Source organism: Neolamprologus brichardi, chromosome 5, assembly GCF_056152115.1.
Source record: "Neolamprologus brichardi isolate AB-2024 chromosome 5, ASM5615211v1, whole genome shotgun sequence".
NCBI classification, from domain to species: Eukaryota; Metazoa; Chordata; class Actinopteri; order Cichliformes; family Cichlidae; genus Neolamprologus; species Neolamprologus brichardi.
In genome coordinates this window covers 9,407,169-9,432,375 of record NC_142108.1, presented here as the reverse complement: position 1 = coordinate 9,432,375, position 25,207 = coordinate 9,407,169, and the positions used below count along the sequence as shown (strand labels likewise).

Genomic DNA, 25,207 nt, shown 5'->3' with positions numbered 1-25,207 from the left:
ATGAGGAGTACAGTGAGTCTAATTTGTCACGAGGACCGTTGTCAAACCGGTGCTGCCTCTGTTGTCCATTATTATTGGAGGGGACTGTCAGATGGGGGCTGGCTTATGGCCGAGCAGGGAGCCAGTTAGTCACACTGAGAGATGGTCTGACCAAGCCAAAGGAGGCAGTGCTCATGGAGCTTGTGCAAGGATTAGCATGCTAACAGCAGGTTTGGAGTTATGTGGCCTGTCAGAGAGGTGGAGCCCTCTGGCTCCCCTGACCTCGGCAGTCCTCTCATTAAACCACTGACCTTTACATACACAGAGAGATTATGTAAAGAGAAGGCTGTGCACCTGCCTGTTCACCTCATTTCATGTCCTCAAGATTGATGCAAATCAACTGACACACACGAAGCATTCAACCTGCAGCAAACTTTCTTTTTTTCTTTTTTAATAATTTTTGTTAATAACAACAGCATACTTTCTAATAACTGTTTCTTTCCTCCACTAACACAATGCACGTCATTTTGTATAATTAGAATTCAAAAATTAAAAACAACTGCCTTGTGGTTCAAATCTGTCCCACGTGATAAAGTTGTGGCCAACAGCGGTCAGTGGCGGTGACAGATGTTTCCAACACTTTTTAAGGTGACTCTTTGAGAGACTTGTATGTACATTATAAAAGCTTTCTTGTGTTTTGACAGAGTTAACCCAGGGCTGAGTTCAAATAAAGCATGCCTTAAATCTTTCAACAACATTTGGCTTTTTAGTTTTTCATAAAAAGATTGCTGAGATGCTTGCGCCACAATCTGCATTTTTTCTGTCTTTGTTTCCTAATCTTGCTTTCTTATTGCTGTGTTCATTGCCCCCGTGTGCTTTTTTTTTTCAGAGGATGAAAAAAAAACAACCTTTTTTTGACAAGTGCTCCTTGGAGAGGTAAATGTTTTCTGTTTTCAAGGCTCTTGCATCAGTTAAATATTATTGTGCTTTGTGGTAAATTTTTTAAAAGTTGACGCTTTGAGCCTCCTCGATCTTTTAGCTACCCTTAATACTACTTCCACGCCCCCTGCTTCAAGCACCGGTGGCCGATTGTGGAGATGGAGAATGCAATAATTTTGAAATGTTGGAAAGTCTTACATGTTGTTTTTGAGTTTCATTTTGTTTTGCTGCTGATTGTGTTCAAGTCTGCAGTACTAATCATAGAGCTTCCTGTGAGGAAGAGCTTTGTTTTTCCTTTCAGCTTAATAAGGTTTCCTTCAGTTTTTCAAAATTTTAATGTATTTCGAAATGATAGAGATGATATATAAAAGCATGGTCATGGAGCTGCATGTATGCTAATATAAAAAAAATATAACGTGTCTTTTTTCTTTGTTTAACTGTCTAGATTTTGCATTTAGTTTCATTTCTAGAATACTTACTACAACTACACAGGCACTCCGCTCTATATGTGGTTGTTGAGTGTAAAAGGTTTAACAATAGTTTCTTTTGTTCAGCAGTCAAAGGATTATGAATCTCTTCTGTTTTTGAAGTTAGAAGCTGGTGTTTTGCCTTTTTGATTAGAACTTCTGCCTCCTTTTATCAAGCTTTGCACAGTCAGGAGGCATTAAGGTCGGAAATTTTATAATACACATATCTGTGTCTGTGCACCTGTGTATTTAAAGTGAGGTATACATGCATTTTATATATATATATATCTGTCATCTGATCATCTTTTTATATGCATACAGTTTAGAATTATGGGATCTGCGCGTATCAGCATACAAGAAAACACAGTGCCACATGTGCTTACAGTGCTGTGAGTTCAATCATAGCCACGGTAGTGCTCAAGAGTGACTTTTTTTTAATACTTACTAATATATCTTGGGTCCAAACCTGATTCAAAATCTCAGTATGCTCATAAAAACGGGCCCAGCTGCAGCTCTCTACTGCAGAGGCTTTCCACAAGGAAATAGCAGCATGACACAGCAGCAATATGAAAAATAGAACCAAAGTTTGTCACAGCCAACTGTGGCAATGGCCCATTAATGCATACCCCGCGAGCATTAATTCTTGTTACATATCCGGCTCCAAAGGACTCTCATTCCTTTCAGTCCCCGTTCAAATAGATTAATATTGTTTCTGTTTTGACCCTTTCTTATATTGTTCTCGAGGCTAAATTTAGTTTTAATATCACAAAAGCAAATCATTGCTATTACCTTGCAAACAGACACAGCTTTTTCAGACTGTAATGCATGTACTTTCAATTACCGTTTTAGCCCCTACAAGACTGTTTCATATAGACTAAACAAATCATTCGGCTTTGGAGATTTATGCTTTATAGGAAGTTGAATTGATGTTTATTCTCAACCAAATTGCTAAGCATAACTCAAAGTGGCGTATCTAGGTCCGTCTGCTAGGATATTCTAAGGCAGGGATTACATGAGCCGTGTGCTATCGTTGCACGCAGAAAACACCTCATGGGCTGTCAAGCATGTGTGACTTGTCAGGCCAGACGCATATTTAGCCTTCTCTGTATGCTTGCACACAACCTCATACGCTGCGCCATGACTGCCACGTTTTGAGCGTCCCTGATTCCAATTCCGTTTCTACCCATCTCCCTCCATGCCTATTTCATGCCCCCTCCAATTAAAAATGCACCACGTTGACTTGTAAAAGGAAGGTGGGAATGGAGGTTAGGGCTTTTCAAAGAGCCCCCTCAATTATTCAAAGGCAAGTTTGATTCAGAAAATGGAGGATGATTAATAAGTTATGTGGAAGTTTTCGAGGGTTTGGGTAGCAAATGTAGTGCAAGATGTTCTGACAAAACTAGGAAAAGCATCAACCAAACAGACATGTTTGTTGTAAATTAGGCTTGACAAGTTTTGACTTCCAGAGTTAGCCTCATATCAAAACTACTTGTTCTCTTTGCAATATATAAGTGTTGTTTCATGAGTTAGCTACTTGCTTCAGAAAAGGTTTGTAACTGCTCAGTTTTCTGTTCGGGGAAAATGTGTAGTTTGCACAATCCTGAACGACATCAGCTTTGAATTTGTATATCAAATTTGTATTTGTTTCTGAATACCCACTGGGTCCATTTTCATTCCCTCCAAAATGTGCATTTTGCCATCAGATATTACCATTCAAATGATATTGGCATCACATTGAGGGAAAAGTACATCAAGGCTTTATTCTGTCCTGCTGGTTGGAGAGCAGATAGACCAAAACATATCGCTGCAGAGGGAGATGGTGCAAGAGTGCGTAAAACGACAAGGAGCTCTAGACAGAGAGAGCGAGAGAGACTGGGGGGGGAGAGCAGGAGAGAGGGAAGCAGAATTAGAGACATGTTGAAACAGGGATGATGTAAGAGAATGCGTGAAAAGAGGCAAGGGAGATCCATGGAGGAGAGCGCTTGGGTGGGGGCTGCACACAAAGACAAAAAGAGAATATCAAGAGGCAGAGCGATATAAAAGAAGGAGAGCGGAGATTGTAAAGGAAGGTGCAGTCTAAAAATGGAGGCATGGAGAGATTGTTCAGTGACAGACACGGAGTGAGAAAAAGGAACGAAAGGGAAGACGGAAGGGGCTGAAAAGAAAAGACCGAAAAGCAGGGATGGGAAACGACAGGCAGAGATAGAAGTAAAAAGAGTGAGGGAGTCCCAGAGACAGATGTCGCCCTCGCTGGCCCCGGCAGATTGATAGCTCCTGGCCCAGTTCCATGCCAGGCTCTGACCCCTCTGTCCTCTGCTGTAATTTATAGGCTGCATTTTACCAGATTTAAGCACTACTCTGTGGCCATCATGGCTTGAGAAGGGAGAATGACCTTCCTGCGATGGGAGCAGTATTAGACCCCTGCAGCGCCCAGGTGCCCCAGGGGTAAATAAGCAAGTGCCCTCCATATTAGCATGATCTCTGACAACATGTTAATTGGACTTGTATACTTGTCAGTGGTGTGTGTCTGTTTGTGGATTTTCCTCACATGCTACTTTTTGAAGTTTGATCTTGACTGCTATTTAAAGTTGCTCACGTGAGGGTGCAGCTGCGTAGGTTGCTTGTGGGCAGAAACAACTTCTTACTGCATTACAGAGGTTTTCTATTGTCATTGGCATGCTTCAGCTGTGTTGCATCAAAAATTTAATGCAATATGCATTTCATCTCATGCAGCAGAAATCCTGGACAACCCACGGTTTGTTTGTTTTTTTCTTTTTCTGAAAGAAGTTCAAGTGCCAAAAGTAACAAGAGTAAAAATTTATGAACTTCTTCCCTTTTTTTGTAATGCAGATGTTTCATTTTAGTTTGGAACTGACTAGCTGTTAAAGCTGAAGAACCACCAGATCTTACTTTATCTGTATTTGCTGTACTGTGTAAAATTTGTGCAACTTATTGCTTCTGTGCAACTTATTGCTTAAAAGTGTATTGTGCAATTTATTTAAGGTTTTCAGGGGGGAAAAAATCACAGTGGTCTCAAAACCTCACAAAAACTCTGGTATCAAATATGTATCAAATATGTAACTTGTTGTTACGGGGTTAAATAACAAGTTAACAAGCTGGGACGTGGGATTTGCCTGCAATCTAAAGCCCCCTGTCCAACATGGTCATAGACCCTTAAACACCCAAAAGTCTTTCATAATTTTGTAAAAAAAAATGTCTTCAGCTGGCTCTCTGGAAAAAATAACCGAACGTTCGTGTTCATCACATGTAAGCTGATGTAGAAAACATCTTTTATGGTCTTTAAGAGGGTTCCATTCCACAAATCTGTACCTCAAAAAGGAGGTTTGAACCTGCATGGACTTATGAAGCGTATTAGCTCACACCTTTATTTAATTTGGCTTTAATTAGAAGCAGACTGTTGGTGCAAATTAAGTGAAAAGGACTCTGTGAAACTTTGTATTGTTGTTCTTGCAAAGTAAATATGGTGTCTGTGTGTGTGTGTGTGTGTGTGTGTGTGTGTGTGTGTGTGTGTGTGTGTGTGTGTGTGTGTACGTGCGCATCTGGAGCGTGCCCCCTTGTAGACTAACTTGGCTGGCTAGCTGGTGGGCTCAGCTGGGTTTGTGCTTGGCCATTCAGAACGCTACCTCAATGCACAAATCAGCCCAGGGAATGATCTGGACAGAAAGCCTTCAGCAAATTATTACAGATTTGCAATTTAATGGCTTCGGAGGTCTCTCCCAGCCCCACACAGGTTCCCAATGAGACAGAGCCTATTAGTTTGGTCCTTTAATCACAGAACAGGAGATGGAACCCTGGCCAAACCTATACATAGCCTGCTTCACTTGGTGTGGAATGATTTCATGGGGTTTATAGATAGAGACAGTGAAGTCTGTGTGTGTGTGAGTGTGTGTGAGCACTGGGTAGTTGATAAGCTTTGCTTTCCCCGGAGCAACAGAAGTGTGTGTGTGTGTGTGGGGGGGGGGGGGGGGGGTGTATGTGTGGGTGTGTAGCAGAGAGAGACAGAGAAAAGTGTTCTTACTTTATAGACTGTTCATCAATACTGTAAGGACGCAGTGGGCAGCAGCAATTAATTTGGCGTTGGCTTTATCTAAAGCTAACAAAAACTTTCCCAGTAGTTTAGAAGAAATGTCAAACTAGTGGTAGAAATCCATAATAACCATCAGTAATAAATAGTAAACTGTTAACTGAACTCAAGTGAATGGTTATTTCACAATTACCAAACAGTATATTGACCAGTCATTTGTAGTGTTACAGTTTATGCCTTTTAAAGACAAAGGTTAGTCATGTGAATTTCCTCCACATCATTTTTATGTCCATTAAAGCAGGTGTTATAAACCTAGGTGTTATTATTCATTATGATTTAAGTGACATACTCAGTTTACCATTGATTGTTAGTCATTGATTAAAAGTTACCAAATTAGTTTGCATTGGCATTTTCTGAAAACGTTTCCATCCAAACATTTTTTTTATTCTCATGTATAAAAGATACTGAATTCTATCTAATTTTTTTTTTATACAAGGGAAAACATTTTGAAACTTATCTTAAAAAGAAAACAGCAAAATGTAAAATGTTCACTGAGCAGATTTGCTGTTCACAGCATCCATAGAAATGCAGTTATGTTTTGAGGTGATGTTCTCGCTGACACACCTCAGTGTGTGTGAACTGCTTTAGGCTTTCAAATCCATTTCCAAAACCCAGATTTTATTTGCAGTTTATTAGATTTAGGTTGAAGGGGTTTAAGCTCCCATGTTTTGGGAAATTAGAATTTTACTTTGGAAGATATTCATACAGAATGAAACAATGCATTTAGATAAAGGCATAGCTTTAACGGCGATACTATTTGTTACAGATAAATGGCTTGTGTTTCAGAGGGCGCTTGAGACTTTTCCCATAGCCATAGTTGCCCTGATTAATGTGCCATCGATGCAAAATGTAAAAACTATCACTCCAATCTGCCTTTCAATGTCCCAATTTGTCCAAGAGGAAGCCAAGCTTTCTAAATGAGCTGGATAAAAGTGACTGCCAAAGGGGATGAATATATATAATTATCTGCGGCTGGAGCGCCAACAAAGGGACTTTGAAAATCAACTTTGTGCGCCAAAGGCTTCATTAGTCTGACGACAACAAAATGTCCCCTTAACTTGCAGGCGGAAAGACACAGGTATCTGCAAAGCTATTAAAAGCCAACAGTCGCGCAGCCTTGTGTAGCCCAGCCACTATCTGTTTGGGATTAGAGGCTGTTTAATGCGCTAATGTTAATATGCTAATGTGTTAATGTTATGTTAGTGAATTATTAGGTGATTTAAGAAATGGCTGGCTGCTGTTTTGTTGGTCTTACGCACTGACACGTTAGAAAGGATGGATAACTGTGTTTACTTTGTATATGGAAATCCCTGAGTGTCTTTCATCTGTCCTTCCTATAGCGACTAGTGGTCCATGTTAGCTTTGCAAACATCTTAATTGTGTTAAATGAAGGAAAAAGGGGGGAAGATTAAAAGCCATTAATGTGTGTTGTGTGAGGATATGCTATTCCCGGGACAGTGCTTTTGTTCACTTTGCCAAAGCAGAGCCGAGAGTTTCACCTTGAAACTCAATGCACACCAGAATCGTTGTCATTGTGCCTACCTAAACCACCGCTGTCTCTCATTCTCACTGTCAAACTTGCTTTGCTCGTCTTTGCATTTCTTTTTGTGATCGCCTCTCTCCATCCTTCTTACTCTCTTTGTACGTCTCTCCCATTTTCTCTCTGTCTCTCTCGTGCTTTTCCCTTTGTAGCCCGGTTTCTCTTCATTGCTCTCCCTCTCTGTCTGTCTGTCTAAGCGTCAGATAATCTCACTGGGGGAGACTTTAGAGGACTCTCCATCTGTGTATAAATAGCTCTGGATGAATTATTGAGGGACCTGGGGTTGCTAATAATCCCGCAGGACCCATCTGACAATGACACAGAAGATGGAGGGAAAACAATTACGCAGGCTTTCTCCTTCAGAAGAGTGGGAATGGGGATGGGGTGGGGGGGTGGGGGGGGGGGGGACTCCGCGGCCTCTGGGAGCCTCCTCACGGGGCCCAACATCTTGGCTAATAAACCCAATTAAGTCTCCGGAATCAATCGGAGCCCCGGGGGCGTCCTCTCTCTTCCTTCCCCGGACGGTGTGCAACAACAGGAAGTGTAATGATTCATGTTCCCCCTTCTGCATTTGGATCGTCCTCTCATCTCCATCTTGCAGGTTGGCAAGGCGGACGGGACAGGACAGGATGTCCGCTGAGGCAGGATAATAGGACAGGGAGAGGAAAGGAGAAGAGAGAGGCAGGTGGAGTGGAGAGGAGCTCAGAGGAATATTAATGGGAGTCTTTATCCTGTAAGTGTTTTACCAGGGGGATGAGACATGGGACCACTCCCATGACAGAATTCACTTTGTCACTTTGTCTTCTTAGTGATACATGATTCATCTGGAGATGGATTCTTGATTAATCAGTTTTTCCTGGTCCTTGTCTGACTGTTGACCCTCTATCTATCTATCTATCTATCTATCTATCTATCTATCTATCTATCTATCTATCTATCTATCTATCTATCTATCTTTCTATCTTTCTTTCTATCTATCTATCTATCTATGAAAAAAGTATAATAGACTTTGCTGCAGTCTGAATGTTGAATTTATGTTCAGTTAATTTCAGTCAGTCAGTATCCCCATTCAAATCCACACAGCAACTTTTGAACATGTTAATTTTAGATCCATTAAACGAGTGCAGCGTGAGCAGGTGTGACTCATGGTTTGTGTTTCACTGTCAGTTTTTTCCAACTAAGAAAAACCTACAAGTACCATTTCATAACAAAATCTCTTAGTAAAGCAGACTACAGATGATGAAAACACATTGTACACACAACTGTCACACACACTGGGCCGGTATAGTCTGTCTCTTAATGGTATTTATACACAAGAAACCAAAAAAATCACCATCTATAAATTCTATACTGCTGTGTAGTGCTGTTTTTGAAGGAGCGTTTTGGTGTCCCACAGTAGTCCAAACACTCCTTAAGAGGTTTTTCCACTGACTAAAGTGTAATATTCCCATATAATACATTGAACTATAGTAACACGAGCTCAGAAATGCCCATTTGTTATCTGTCCTACATTGTTTTATTAGTCTCTGCTTCAATAAATTTCCCACAGTGACTGACCTGGTATGTCCGGGTTCAGACTTTAAGTTCGTCATAGGAGTCACTGCAGTTTTAATAATTCATATATCATGAAAAGCTAAATATAGTCCCCCCCCCAAAACATTTCCTGACAAAATGGCAGCGGCAGGATGAGAGTGAGGTGATTCGTCTGCCTGGATTTTTGGGACATTTAACGTCTGTGTTTTGCCATCAGGGGAGCTTTTAACAAGCTCATACAAGTGGGTGTTCGAGCATCCATGTTTCATGGGATGCACTCAGAGTGAGTGCTGTTTAAGAAGGTATTTTATTCTGTGCTATGAGAGCTGAAGCATCACATGCGTGCCTTTTCTGTGCACGCCTCACGTCATGCGATTGTATGAATATGTGGACGTTTTCAGTGCACTCGGGGTAAGGGGGGGGGGGGGGAGTGGAGGCTGAGTGAGGGTTGTTGCAACTGTGTGTGTGTGTGTCTGTGGGGGCAGAGGGAGTTGACACTGTCCTAATGATGCATTTTCTACTCCATTGATTCAATGGCTGTGCTCTCCACTAAATCCTTCACATGCAACACATTAAAGCTGGCCCTTTTTCCTCCTTCACCGATCGATTAGCACAGCTTAGAGACGGCAACTCTGGCAAGCAGGGCGAGAGATGGGACTTGTTGTCTTTAGGGACTTACGCGCACACAAACACAAGCACAAACCATTTAAAAGTTCTCATTGTTTCTCACACATGTATGTCACAATCAAAAGAAAAGAAACAAACGAAAAAGGCATTTTATTCATCTGTAGTTGTAATGTTAGAAGGCATCAGGTCAGCTCACCGGTACTCCCAGCTCATTACATACTGATGCATCGCTGTTCACTGTTCCTTTACTGTCATTGTTTTTTAATATTCACAGTAGAATAGCATTGAAGCATAGAAAGGTTAGATTAGGAGTCGGTGCTATAAATCAGATGGCCTTCAACCTGAAAACACAAGTTCTATGTAGGTGAACCCTAAAAAGAACACATGAAAACAACCCTTTAACCACCTTAACCAGATAAAGGCAGACTCCCATCTGCTGCTTCTCCTGTGTATCCTTGGAGACGCTGACAAGTCCCATGACAGTGACAATCCCAATCATTTTCCTACAGTGTCATACCGCTTAGATGTGTAGGGACTTCTACTGAAGTCTAAAACACTACCCCGCTCATTGAAAACGACGTTGCATCGGGGAAAAAAACGTTTTTAGTTTGCATGAACCTGTAATGTCGATTGTGTTTGTCTCCCTTTATTATCCCCCTAAAGGTACCACATTGATATGTAAAGTTACCTGGTTTTCAAAGCTTCTATTATCCGAAATAAGGTTGTTTTTATTCCCAGTCGAGTTGCCCACATCTTTCAGGGCAATCTGGGAGTAATTTATTCTGGGTATTTTTCACTGTGCTGCTTAAAATTCACATTCAAACCATGAGCAAGCTTTGATTTGCCTTGATGATTTAACAGTTTTGCAGAAAATGCCCAGTTATTAAAATTTATTTTACACCCCGAGTCAATCAGAACTTAGTATTCACACAGAATACAGTATAATGACTTTTATTTTACGATCTTCATATCCTCATCTCCAAAAGTAATTTAGTTACAACCGGAGTCCCCTTTATTGTTCAAAATGACTATGTCCTGCACTTTTAAGAATGGAAAAAATATAACAGACGTACAGAAGTGCCGTCCCTCAGAGATTCATCCATCACCTGGTTATTAACATTTGCTCTATCTATTCCTGCTCTCTGCTTCCCTCAGTGGTACGCTTGTTGTGCGTTTCTATATTATGGATTCTTCCAGTTCCCCCCGAAGAGAGGGCTGAGGGATCTGCATATAGCTGCCTATGGGAGAGCTGAGACTGCTATTACACTCTATTACAAATGAATTCACCTCCTCTTTCATAACACTGCCCCTTAGTTCTGCCTCACTCTGCTGAAATAATATCATAATCAAGACCAACATTCATTCGTCCCCTGAAACAACTCCTGAATTTTTAAGGCCTCTTTCACACAGTGAAAAAAAAAGATGCTCCATGTGAGCAACTGAGTTATTTTTTTCCACTCGTACACTCAGTTCTGTTCTCTGAGCTCGTACTGTGGGCTTCAAAGTGCTTTTTTTTTTTTCATTTAATCAGCGATTACAGCAGCCAATTAAAGATTTTAAGACGATACAGGAGAAAGTTGGCGTGTTCCCGGAGACCTTGGCTGTGTCCCCTAAAATAGCCTCTATCCTCTGTCTCTTTCTTCCTTGGTGAGTAATGATCTGAAAGGTCAGCAAAGGTGAAGGGGATATGAGCGGCTGCTGCTCACTTTATTGAATTACTATTCCTCGCAGAACCAAAAGTGAGGGGGCTTGTCTGGGCTTTTACGCTTCGATATCAGATTTACTTGGAGATATGTGACTTTTTTTTCTATTTTTCTCAAGTCTGCCACTTTAAGTCATCCTAAACATTTCCCTGTATACATATGCATTAGAGAAATGATGATTCTGCAGCGAATAAAGATAAGATGGGAATATAGCTATAGAGACATGGTTTTAATAGCTGTGTTTATTTTTTATTTTTTTTAAAGCAGTTTTGTTTTTCTCTGCATTGCAAGTATTAACTTTAGTCTTTTAATTTTATTGCATTTGAAAACCAGATACAGACTGAATAGCAATTGTATGGCTCATACCGAGTGTCCCAGTTACAGCAGTACAAGGGCAACTGTATCGTTGAGTAACTCTTTTAATATAACACTTATTAGTATTCCACTTTTGCACTCAGTGCTACTCATTTTCACCATACGACTAAAAGACCAAGGCTTTATATGCCATTTCTCTGAACACAATAAGTCAAGAATTTTTGTCTTTACTCTGACCCATTTCAAGAGTGAATTGAAGAGCGTTATCTAAGCCTCAGCACTCACAGAAATCCAGTCAGAACGTTCTTGTCTTAAGGTCAATCTTTTAAAAAGGAGAAAAAAAACATTCCTCTGTTTATTGAGCAAAGTCTGTCCTTGGTCAACCCTTTCAGGTGAAGATAAGTGCTAACAGAAGTAAGGTAGGGGGAGACGTGGAGATTTCTATTGACTGACTGAAATTGGACAGCCTCAAACAAAGTTTCATGCCAAAGTTTTTCAAGGCAGAGTTCCAGGGATTTCAGCTGTGCCGTGGATAAAGCTTTTTAATGCTATTGACTCTTTTTAGGCTCTTACCAAGTTGTTCTGAAATATTTAAATGATCACTGGGAGTTTCTCCTCATCTGTAGCTGGGAATAAAAGGAGAGAGAGAGGGAGAGCGAGAGGAGGGAACTTTTTATGTCCGCCTTTTACAATCCCTGAATTAATAGGCAGAAGATAATTAGAGAATTCTGTACAATAACATTGTCCCTCAAGTTTTTTAGTCATGGGTGGCATCAGGCAGTGTATGCTGGTAAAAAGTGATTCATGTGTCCGGTAACAGTGCTGAGCACTAATTCATTAGTCCTTTTAATTTTAGTAGGATTATAATTAGTTTCAAAGGAGAATTTGAAGAATGGTGTGTCCCCAACCTGGGCCATGGATGTCACAGAGATCACGGTCGCTATATTGTTTCTGGGAATCTGAGTGTTTTAATTACCTTTACACCCAGTTTTAAATGTGTCGACAGTCTTTAGCTATTAAAAAAGAAATAATGAAGTAGCATATAGATACATGTTTTAGTATTTGTTTAACATTTGTTCGAATTGCTATAGCATGGAGGTTAGCTCTGGTGCCTCATAGCAAGAAGGTCTTGGGTTCGAATCCACCATCTGTCCTGAGCCTTTCTGTGTGGAGTTTGCGTGTTCTTCCAATGTCGCATGGGTTCTCTCCAGTTACTCTGGCATGCTCTCACAGTCCAAAGACACACAGTTGGTGGAGTTAACTGGTGATTCTAAATTGCCCATAGGTGTGGTTGTCTATAGTAGTTGGGACCCTGAATTAGATAAGTGGATCAGAATGGACTGATGAACTGATAAATCTATGTTGCTACTTACTAACGAGGTAAACTGTTCGATTGGATGAAATGGCAACATATGTACGTCTACATGTAACATTCCACATCCTCAAAACCAGGAAAGGTTGTGTGGATTCCTTCTATTTAAAAAAAAGTTAGCAACAGACTACAGCACTTAGCTCCTCATGAGCTAAAATATAACCCCAAAAAAATCAAATATCTGATTTGCATAACACAAGTTGGATTGAAGCACTCGTTTCAAATTGGGGGTAATGTTAGCCAAAGTCCTGACTTTATACCCGGCATCAGTCATTGAAATGAAGCTTAGCTTAATAAGGAGAATCTGTTTCCATACAAATGTGCGCATTACATGTTTAAGCAATTCTCCTCTTCACTGCCACTTTCCCACTTCCAAAGTCACTGCAACTTTGCGGTCCAATGATTTTCTTGCCCTCTTATCCAAGACGATCAGTCCACCATCCCTATTCTCTCTGCACATAGCTCTTCTGTCTTCAACTGCCTTTCAACTGTCTTTGCATTCCTCTCCATCTCCACCTCATCCTGGATAATCAGAGAGTAACACGAAGTCTCCATCAGCCATCTGCTTACCCTGCTCCATCACCAGCATCTAGACTCTGGGGTCCTGTCCCATTTCCTACTTTTGTTCAGGACACCGCTTTGCTATGTTGCATTATCGGTATCTAATCGCTAAACTCCTCTAGATTCATATATAATGTATATACAGGATAATGTTCTTTGGTATGAATGATCCCTCCTCGTTGAGTTATCTTTTACAACAGAATGTTTAAACAAACAATGAATCAGTCCCATTGGCAACTTGTTGGGCAACCCATTGGCAAAGGCAGCTCATCAAATTTGGGTTTTCCAAATCAACAAGGTCAAAGCTCCATGTGGTCCAACACAGCTGTCGTTTAAATAAGGTCTGGTGATGGCAGATTTCTTTCTTCTTCCTCCACCAGAAAGTATTCAGCCTCCACCATTCCCCTGCTGCTTTCTTTCATCTTCTCTCATTTCCTTCCCCATATTTCTCTCTCTCTCTCTCTCTTTCCCTCCCTCCCTCTTTCTCGGTCTCTCGCTCGTTTTCTGTTTCTCTCCCTCTCGGTGGGTGTGTGTCCCTTTAGGGTGTCTGCTGCAGTTGAGATAAGAAGCGAGTGTAGGACACAGGGGGATGGTGTTCACAGAAGCTAGGTGATCTTATCTACTCTCTCTCCCTCTCCATCTCTTACCGAGCATCCCTCGCTGTTCTGTTTTTCCTCTCTGCTGTTCTCCTCCCCCTCTTTCTTTTTGCCCTTCTTTCCATCTTCCATCGTCTCTCTCTCTCCTCTCCTCTCACACACACATACATTCTCTCAGATCCCCCTCTGCGCTGCTGTTGATTTGAATTTGAAGTGATGGGAAACCAAATTGGCAGCATTGACAGCAGAAACAAACAGCTTATCTCTCTCTCCTGGGCCAATATGGGTCTTAGTCAGATACTAGAGCTGCTGCCAGCATCTGACTTGTGACAATGATGATAAATTGAACATTTGTTGACTGTCACTTTTCATGTGTGTGTGTTGGCGTGCATGCGTATGTGTTTGTGTATTTAGTCATGTTAGAGCATCCATCTCTCATACGTGAGTGAATCTAAATAAATGTACTTAGCGCATCTTTCATTTTCTTCTATATTACAGTATGCTCTACTTAATACGAGACAGCTATAATATGTAGCTATTTCCAGGTTACGGTGTAATGTACAAAATGCACAGTGATCACACGGGTTAATGTGTAGTAATCCAGCATGTCTTTGGTTACTTTTACTCTCAGAGTTACATCTGCTGTTGTGGTTGGGTAGATTATAAAATGTGGGGAAGGCAGGTGCATTTGAATAAATGGAAATTATGATTTCATAAATAAAAAAGATTTACCTTTTGTTTTTGTTTGGGAATAAAATACTAAGTGGTGTATTTTATTGGTGATTAGATCACCTAGTTCCTCCACTCTGCATGCCAAAGTGTCTTTGCAGGCAAACAAATACATAACTAACATTATGCAGCCTGTCTTCTAATGTTGCACATCCTGTTCTATATACAGTAAATGCAATTCATCACTGTGGGTGTGAAACAGACAAAACTTTCTGGGAACCTCTGGAGCAAACTGTTTAGCTGAAATATAAAATAATCTCCATATCTGCATCGCAATGTTACATATTCACACACTGCTAATAATTAAAAAAATATTAATGTAAAATGTCATCATGAGTATTTTAGCTTTTGCTACTTAGGTGTATTTTGTGAGTAAAAATTTTTAACATTGTATTTCTGTTCTTGCTTAAAATAAGCCAAAGGCGTGCGTCTTCCTATGTTGAATACGCTGATTGCTGTAGGTGACTGTGCTCCAAACATGTGAATGAGCGTCAGACGTGTGAATCAGAGGCTCGCGTGTCCTTCCTTTGGGACAGCAACGGCATGTAGTGCTAACACGACAGGCCCGGAGAGGACAAGGAGGTAGCCAAGCTGTCAGCGGCCAGCTCCCACTTCGCCTAATGAGAGAGAGGCACGTTAATTAAAAACACCAACAAGCAGAGCTCCCTGGGGTCCCACCATCAGGGCGACCTGGGGTTAAAGACACAGAGCAGAGAGGATGGAAGCTGCTCTCCTTCCACATACTGTACATGATGTTACCCTCAACAACAAAGAGCCCCCAGTATTTAAAAAGAACAAAGAGCGTCGAGAAGGGGGTGCATTATTTAAAATGCACTGTGTTTTGGTCTTTGGGCTGTAAGTAGGGGTCTATGATAATCATCTCAGACTTAGGTGCTGATGTTCTCAAAACAAACTCTGGTTCTTCTGTACCTTTGTTCTTACAGATTGGAAACAGCAATAACAATAAATATATTATATGCACTATGAAATATTTTCTTGCTGCTGTGATATAATGATTTTGAATACCTCTATAATCGCTTTTTTGGAAAATTCCCAGATATTGTAATGCAACAAGTCCAAAAGCTAATTGTGCACATTTGGTTCTTTCCCTGATTGTGACTAAAATGAGTGTAAATGAAGAATATTTACATTTTTCCCACAACCTGGATGTGAGCAAGCACCCAAAATACCTGTGCGTACAATATGAGCTCAAATTGCGCATCAACCTATTGTGCAATTGTCTCTGTGAGCGTTTTATTAATCTGTCAAACACATGAATCATTAGGCTTGATCTGTAGATTGACAGTTTGTCAGCTCTCTGACAGTGGTGTGTGCCTCACTGTCAGCGGGGGGTGGCAAGGGAACAGCGCGCACGTTCCCCCACGGCTTCTTCTTCCTTGCCTCCTGCGTCTCCATCTTCTCTCCACCCCCACATGTCAGCCCAGGTGCTAACAAAACCGAGGATTGTGGGTAGTCTTGGAACATATGGAGCAGGGAGATGGAGAAATGAAGAGTGGAGGGAGTAAAGTAGAGCGAGGGTGGGTAAGAGAGAGAGAGAAAGAAGCTGTCAGGCTGTCTATCCCTGTCACAACAGCCAGAAGAGTGCGATGGACGAATGGATAACTGCTATTTCAGGCTGCCAGGGAGAAAGCTCAGTCAGATTTGATGTGTTGATGGGGGCATGGTGGCTCTCGCGCAACAGAATACACAAATCGTCACACGTTGACGCAAATTTTAGTCCCACTTATTTCCCTTCTGCATGCAAGTGGATTGCATTCGCGGTCGCAGAAATATTCAATTTGTTCAGTCACCGAAATGCTGTTTATTGTGGACACACAAGCACGAACAAATTCCCTCTGCGGCCATGTAGACAGAGTTTCAGAGCTATGGCTGCAGGCTTACTCCGTGTGGTTGTGCGCGTGTGTGTGTGTGTGTGTGTGTGTGTGTGTGTGTGTGTGTGTGTGTGTTTGTGCGTGTGCGTGTGTGTGTGTGTGTGTGTGTGTGTGTGTGTGTGTGTTGTTTTTAGCTATTTGCTGATGATTGGTGCAGCCCCCTCCCGTAGCTGTCTCTCCTCTGTCCCCAGTTCACATAACATAATTGTGTCTTTCTCTCTTGCTGTATTTCAGGCTGTGCCTTCCTCACCTACTGTGCCAGAGAGTCAGCCCTGAAAGCCCAGAATGCATTGCACGAGCAGAAGACCCTGCCAGGAGTAAGTCGCACACAAGAAAAGACATGTCAAGCCAGAAGCGAAATCTTACATAAACACATCTTGGATTCAGTCGCACACAAACACAGATGCTCATTTTAACATATAATGACTTATATTTATTTCAGATCAAAGAGGAGTCTCTGTCTTTGCCATGCCTGCCATGTAATACTTATCACTGGCTATACACCACACTTCTTTCTCTTAAAGATCTTTTTTTTTCATCTGCCACCCCCCACCCCCCCCCCCCCCCCTCTCCTTTCACTGCCTCCCTCTCTCTTCACTTTGACAGTCGCACATACACAAACCCATAGGGATAAACCACACGGCATCACATCATAGGCATACTATTTATAGTCCTTTCTCCAGTTTGTGTAAATGAGTGTGTGTCTGTGCATGCGCCCATGTGTGTGGGCAAGTATGTAGAGAGATAGACAGAGAGAAGGAGACAGGAATGAAAATCTGGTAGATGTAGACTCTTTCTACATTTATGTGCACACTCTGCATTATGTCCCAGGCTGGCAGCGAAACAGGAGTGCATTGTGAATGCATATCAAGAGAGCACATCTTTTACGACAGATGTCCGTCCACGTGCGGCGGCCGCTGCTGTTCACACGCACATGCAGCTGGAAGCAAAACATGCGCGTCTGAATGCTCGACTTCTATTTTTGCATGACAGGATGAGGAAGTTTTCACTTTGTCACAGAGAAGATGCAGATTTTCAGTTTGTAGTTGTGTGCGCATGCGAGTCTGAGTGTTTTATCAGCAATGTGAGCTCTTCCCTTGGCGCACACATGATTTTATGATTACATATGTGTGTTGTGTGTGTGTGTGTGCATGTGTCTGTCTCTGTCACATGCTTTGATTAGTACGTGCATGCTCCCCAATGCCTGCGTGTGAGCATGAACATGGATGCGTAGCACGCATTAGCTACGCATATGTGTGCGTGTGTGTGTGAGTCTTAGGAAGTTTTGATGCGTTTCTGTCAGGCCTGGCTCGGTTTGCTCTGTTCGTTTTTAATGACGCCTCCAGGGAAGCTGACAGTCGCCGTGTTGAGCGCACAGCCTTTGATGTGAGTGATTATGACATCACAGACGTGCAGTCAAGAAGAGCGGAGGAGTGGGGATCCGTGCTCTCAGTCTTTTTTTTCTTTTTTTTAACTTCCCAGTGGCATATTATTCAGAAAGAAAGAGGGAGGGAGAGACAGAGACACGGGGAGAGAGAGGAGGAGAGATTAAATATTTGGCCAAAACCAGAATGCGATTTTGTGTTCACACAAAGTGTGCTGCCGATTGATGTTTTTGCCTTTGTTGCTATTGTTTGACACAGACCAGAATATGTGGTTCACAAAAACATTTTTTGAGGATTCTGCCTTTCCATCTTGAAGGGACTATGTTTGGCTTCACATGCTACATAGAAATGCATCACCAGCAAATTACTGTAACCAGTCGCTTGTAATTAATATTGTTTTTAGGAGGAAGATGCCAATTAGAGATGCCTTTGGCAGTTTAGGACAGTCTGAGGTCTGTGTTTGACCTATGGCGAGAGCTAGATAAACACAGGCAGGCTATAGGACAGACCTAGATGCTCAACAAACCCTGAAGCAGAGAATTCAGAGGAGGAGACTGTCTTTTGTTGCTGGTGAAGGTAAATCCAGCAAAACAGAATAAATGAGTTCATTAGAAATAGAGCGAGGACTTGGCCCTGGGAAAGGCAGTGGGACGTTTTATGGCGCACGGCTACACCCTCTTACTTCCATTCCTTCATTCAGTGTTGTTTTTTTTCCTACCTACCTTTTTCACTCGCTCTCCTTCTATCCTCTATCAATCCCCCCACTCACAGGCCAACACAACCAAAACCCGGCAAATGAAATCTCCTTTCTACCCTGTTAAAGCCTCTTTCCCCTTCACTTTGTGTCCTGATGCGCTTTTTTCCATCAAAGTTGCTCCCCAGCTCTTACATTTAAAAAGTTTTCTGCCGTCCTTTTTTTTTTTTTCTTTCCGTGCTGCCAGGTGAGCTGAGAGAAGAGGGGATTTGACTTCCTAGTGGAAATGCCCTGTAAGCATGGCTGTAGGCTGTTGGTGTAGCTCAGACAAAGTACTAAGGGATGCCTGATGTGAATGTGCACGCACACACGAGCGTAAGCATGTGCGTGTGCGCGCGACCGAGCGGGTGCAGTGTCAGGAGAGACTTTGGGTAAACAAGTGACAAGCAGAAATACTGATGTTAAAGTGACGCTGACATTGTACTACTGGTGATAGATGACAAATTGTTTTCACATTGCTCATTCCATTATAGCACTACAAACTACAGGTACACAGGATTATGCTGATGGAGAATATGTGTCTGCTAGCGTAATTAAATCAGCTCTACTGACAAGTGACACAGAAGCCAGCGCTGCTGAACATTCAAAATATTCAAGACATGGATCCAGTATTGGAATGATAAACCAACGCAGTGCAAAGGGAGCAAAGTCAGCAAGTAAAGACTGAAAGACTCTCTTGAAGCGTGGATCACTGAACAGTCAATAGGTCATGGAGCAAGAAATGACAATGAAATGTTATTGATTATTGTGTTGTATATAATATTCTTATTTTTGGTTCAAAAAGCAAACGCTTTGGTAAAAAGTCTATCAGTTTGCTTTTGATGTTCAAACTTGATTGAGCAATCAGTTAAATTGAATATTATTTTTGTTGACATTCAACTACAAAGCGTGTATTTTGCAGGTACTTTAGGCATTGTTTTAGGCATGAGTACCACAGTGTGTGGGTGTGCTGTGTCAGAATTTTATTAATCAACACCATGAGAAAAATACTGATCTCCACGTGAAACAGCAGTTTAGCGTTACGGTAAGCTTTCACAGTTACCATAAATGCAAACGTACCATGTAATTATGACTGTTCCAGATTTTGACTATTCTTGTTCAATATGGCTACATTTTCAACATAATGGGAAATATGCCTGTGAAAAAGATTTTCCCTTTTTTGAGGTAAACAGACAACAAGCACATAAATGGACAGAACAAAAAAAAAATGGGGCGCGTCCCAAACGCCAGGCCCTGACTGCCACAGTTATGATCCTGCGCTCCAGTTTCAGACTCGTACTATGGCAAGAAACATTAAAAAGCTCCTGTATTGATTCTGGCAAAAGAAGAACCCTCACGAGTGGGAAGATGTATTCTTGTGTGCGCACGTGCATGCGGGTGTGCATTTACGTGTGGGTCACGGGGTGGAGTTGCAGCACTAGCACATGTGCTCATGAAACCCTGCACAAAGACTCGCCAGCAGATTCTGGCAAACATAAAAACACTAACACCCTCAACACATGCAGAAAAGACATACATACATATATATATATGTGTGTATATATATATATATGGGCCAGTGCACTACCAAGTGCCCCCCACACAGGGCACAGAGGGAGCTCGCACTCCCGCATACATAGCGCTGAGCTCAAAGTTAGAAAATAATGCATACAAATACACACAAACAGGTACAAAACACCCCACACACATGCACTCACACTCCAAACACTTCTCTTGTAACTGCAATACAACACCCCTCGTAAGCACTTCCATTCAAAAACATGATACTCCGATACACACAGAAAGACAGAGAGAGCGAAAGAAATAGGGAGAAAGTAAAAAGAGAGAGAGAGAGCAAGAGAGAGAGAGAAATACGGCGTCGATTGACTCTCACTGTAATAGTGAGCCAGATGAGAAAATATAGAACACTGTGAATCAATGCGTCATTTCAGAGCGCTTTCACACACACACACACACACAAACACACACATAAACACACAGAGTTTTCAGCCCAGGGGCAAACAAACAACAGAAATCACAGAAAAGCAAATGAATAGCAGGATGGAGGAAAGAGGAAGGGGTGGATGATGGCAGATTGGAAACAGTGGGTGGATGGAGGGAGTGAAAGGAGAGGTATAGTCGGGGTGCCTCCATACCGAATGATTTGTGTCTGTTTCTTTTTCAACCCACCCACCACCACCCCCGCTTTCAGTCCTTGCTCTCAGTCGAGATAATGCCAAGGCAAAAAAAAAAAAAAAAATCCATGCCATTGATTGGCTCCTGCGACCCAGTTTCATGGCAGCTTTTTCTCAATAAGTTGCCCTCATTGGTCAATAACTGCCAAGCTCCCCAGGTGACATGGGTGAAGAGGTGTTTGGATGGCGGGGTTTTTGGTGGTGCTCAGTTATGATTTGTGTACAAGTACTGTAGTTCAGTCCTTCTTGTAGATTTAGATTTATGGCTCAGCGTGCGGGAGGCATAGCTACACGTCCACATGAATAATGCCACAGACCCTGGAGCTAAAATATCCCCGCTCTCTCCCCAAGCTATCACCTCATCAACTATCCTAATCACCCCTATCCAAAAGAAAACCATTTGCCCCATAAGGTGCTCCATTTAATGAATGCACAGTCATTGAAAGAATGCCGGGGTGATGCACAAGCAAGTTTTAGCTTGAAACGACTTCTCCTCACACACACACACACACACACACACACGCACATACAGATTTTTGTCAACTCATAGACATAATGAGCAACTTATTTCAGTCTCACATTGCCTAAGATGAAAAAGAAAATAGCAGCATGCATTGGCAGTAGTCTGGATGAAGAAACAGTAGACTGTACCCAGCGTCCACACCGGAGCAAAGCTTTTAAGTGAGGCAGTAGGCAGCCTGAATCTGGCAGGTCATAAGCCTGCAATAAAAATTTAAATGAGTCTCCCCAAACAGACAGTAGAAAAGCAGAAAGACTTTCTGTAAATAGTGTTTGTAATAAATTCAGAGGTAAACAAAGATTTCAGTTTGTTGAAAAACTTAATTTTGTAAGTTTTTAAGTTTTTATTTCTAACAATTTACGTTTTAGAGGTGCTATAGTCTGTTTAGAATAGAATAGAAGAATAGAATAATCCTTTAATTGTCCCACAAGGGGAAATTTGGTTGTAACAGCAGCCAAAAAGACAAATATACAAACAAACAGTACACAGGACATGGAACAGAAACATACACAATTTTTCTTACATATTTACATTGAGTTTTTTATGCTCTGTGGCTTTTTGTTCTTTGGATTACACTCTCAGTTTCAGTCTTGGTGCTTCAGCATACAATAATATTTAGGACAATAGCGTGGGTCGAACTTTTTGGTAGTAGCTTGGGATCGGCGCCTTCTGTCATTCAATGGAGCAATGTCCCAAAGCCAGGGCCAAAAAGTCATTGTTCATGGCCTGTTGTGGAAAAACATAACTGCTAAACTCCATAAATGTCTTTGGGATGAACTGAAATAGTCACTGTCCGCCAGGCCTTATCACCCAAACACCAGTAACGATAATGTTCCTGTGGCGAAACAGGCCCATATTCCTGCAGCCGGATTCCCAGCTCAACCTCCACTGAAGAATGGCGGCTAACAGAGCAGCAGAATAATGCCATTGGTTTTGATTGATTAACTGATTGATTTGTGCCCTGAACTACATGGCGCTAAGTCCATACGGGCTTAAGCTGCCACTACTGTATAAGCCAATCCAACCAAAGTGATTGGCTGACGGTTGAGCAGCATCTAAAAACCCTTCACCCCAGATCTTCCAAACAACTTTGCAAAGCCGACAGTCTCACATTCCCATCCATGTCATTGCTGTGGGTAAGAAAGACAAGGCTGCACCTCTCTCCTGCCTTCTAGTTTCAATTTTTAATCTTCCTCACCTTTAAAGTGTCCGCTATTCTTCTGGCAGTTAGGTTGTTACGAACATGGTGGGACGTCATTTCAGCTTTTTTTGAGCCCTACACCTGCTGCAAGCAAAATCTAGCATATAACCATAAATTGAAGTGAACAATTTTTTTTAATATGGTTGTGGTGTTTGGTTGTCCGCATACTTTCGGCTTATATAGGGTGGCTTTGGCTGAACCCCTTTAAGGAGTAAAGCATGAATGGTGCCATAATTGCAACAAAGATCATTACATGCCTACACACCATCTTTTGTCATATAAAGTCTGAATGGTCCCATTATCATTGGGCTCCGGGCCTGATGTTACAACCTCCCATTGCCAAGTGGAGTTTGAGCAGATTGTACAAATGAGAAAAATTTATCTGTCTCGAGGCAGTAGTTCACTGTAGTCCAATAAGCCAACTAATTTCAGAGGTGGTGCATGCTACCTGCTGGGTCAATAGACTGATGATCCATATGTGAAATTATGCACTTTTTCTTTCCTTTTTAATTTTTTTTTTTTTTACTACTGAGCCATACTGCAGCACATGTAGCATTATATCGCTAATCCAGTTTGGGTTTTTGCCAGTGTAACTGTTCCAGTCAGCCCCATTGCCAATCATCATCGTGACATGTGTTGACTCAAGTTTGTTGCCGTTTGAATCATTATTCTAATTACAGATTACTCTCATAAGAAAGATTACTACGGTGCTGCTCACAGGAAACGATGAGGAGGACAAAGAAAGACCTCAGCCAAGAGCAGCTTTAAAAACCGTGATATGCTCTCCAACGAAATGGCTTGAATGGTCTGAGCGATTCTAAACACCTTTAAGAGGTACCATTATTTACACTAAAAGCATGTCCCCCACTTCAGAAATTTTAGAAGTGGGATGCTCTTTTTTTTCCAGCATCTCAGTCTATAGCTGGCTCAAGCTCCTGTCACAGTCTGAAATCATCTTGTCTTTTCCTCGAGTTTGTATTGATCCGCGAAAGCACGGTCTTAAAGCGCACCAATGAGTCTTCGTCCTCAACAGCCTGCTCCACTGAGCATTTACAAGTGCTAATGTCACAACTGGCATTTTCAGGCTGTTCCTTGCACTCACCAAAGTGAAAAGAGGTTTTTAAAAAAAATATCCAGCTGCAGTTTATTCACTTTTAAAATCTCGAGAGAGAAAAAAAACGCTCTGTGATGCCCACGTTACTGTTCAGAGAAATCACACATCCAGTTCTTGCTTGATTGGAATTGTTTCGTAAACCCTCAAAGCCATGAACTTGCTTACAGATACAAAGCTGGCAGTGACTGTGTCTGTCGCTGGGGAGAGGACAGAAGTGGAGGCTGCTGCAGCTGGAGCTATTCAAAAAAAACCCAAAAACAAAAAACGCTGTAATAGCATCCTAACCAGTGTGCGCCTTGGCTTCAGCGCTGGGTGTGCATATAGTTCACAGATTTAAGTGTCTCCATAAGCTGGTTGTGATAGTCATTCTGCCATTGTCATAGTTTTACCTCCTGCTGCTGCTGCTGTATTGAGTTCGCCTGACTCCAGCTGCTTTGAAATTTCCTGCCAGGACAGGGACTTCTTTTTTTCCCCGAATAGCTGTATGTCACACTGCTATATCTATTTGTCTTTTTCATGCTCTCAAGCCTCCTCACGCATACAGTACAATGTGTCTTTCCACACCAGCGAGTGCTGTGTTGTCTGATTTCTTTTATTGTGGCTTGTTCAGGTAATTTACCATGCACATTAAATGTTGAAGAACAGTGGAAAGATAACTGGAAACAATAAAATGCAATAAATCAGTCACGCCTACAATATAATTTATCTATTAAAGGGGTGTTTTATTGATCATTGGAGGATATTACAGTTCGGATTGCACACCTATCCTTTCTGTCAAGCACCAGCGACTAGTCTGTCCTACCTCAGTTGTTAATGTGGGGCAGAGCAGATGCTTTTAAACAGCAGCAAACATTTTCATTCAGTGTTCTCTTTTTTTTTTCCTGAGATTTTACAGCGCTCTTGTAGCTTTTACTGTGAAGCCCACTATGCTCTGCATCTTTTTATCAGCCCTTTCTGTTAATCAGCGCTTTCCCCCTTTTTTTTTTTCCTCAAGCGGACGAACTGCTGTTATAAAATGAAAGCTTACTGAGCTTAATTGTCTTTAAGTCTTTCTATTTTATTTGAAGTCTCACAATGAACATTAGTCTTGACTCGTTCTCCAAAATGGCTTTATAGAATTTTTGGACTAAAGTTGTTCGAGTGTTTAAAAATTGATGCTAAGTTGCATTCTAGATTCGATTTCTTCGGTAACAGTATTTTGCAGTGAATGAGATAGCCAATAAATAATTTCACTGTGATTGCAGTGAAAAAAAAGCCAAGTTTGAACAAGGCCTTTTATAATGAAAACATCTAGAAAGAAATGCTGCCAGTTCAAAGCCAAGTGCAATCATCATGCACTCCTTCTATCATGTTATCTCTCATAATAACTTCCGAAGAGCTACCAAAGTGAATCGGAAATATGTAGAAAATAATTAGAAAAGTGTTGGATTGTGGATGGAAACATTGCCCATTGGTTTGTTACTTGCACTGACTACAGTACTAAAAGTTTTTAATACTAGGAGCCAGTGGTACCACGCTGCAATATTAATGTTGTTTTCTACTTAGAAAAGTTTTTATGAAGCATAAGGTAACTACACAGATTTCACAAAGGGGGCTTTACCCTTCTGTAAATACCATTCTCATGCTCAGTGGAAATGTGCAAAGGAAAAAACAAAACCCATTTTATTCCATGACCTTCACCACCTCACCTCCGCTGTAGCC

General features: G+C 41.6%; 1 protein-coding gene across 11 annotated transcripts in view; it reads left to right on the top strand.

Annotated features, from left to right (window-relative positions):
- celf4 (CUGBP, Elav-like family member 4) overlaps positions 1-25,207 on the top strand; it is a 90,054-nt gene that overhangs the window by 5,166 nt on the left and 59,681 nt on the right. For all 11 annotated transcript variants that reach the window (XM_087840628.1, XM_087840621.1, XM_087840623.1 and 8 more), the window contains exon 2: positions 16,593-16,675. In XM_087840628.1, the coding sequence (XP_087696754.1) occupies positions 16,593-16,675 (83 nt within the window). The remainder of the gene's footprint in view (positions 1-16,592; positions 16,676-25,207) is intronic.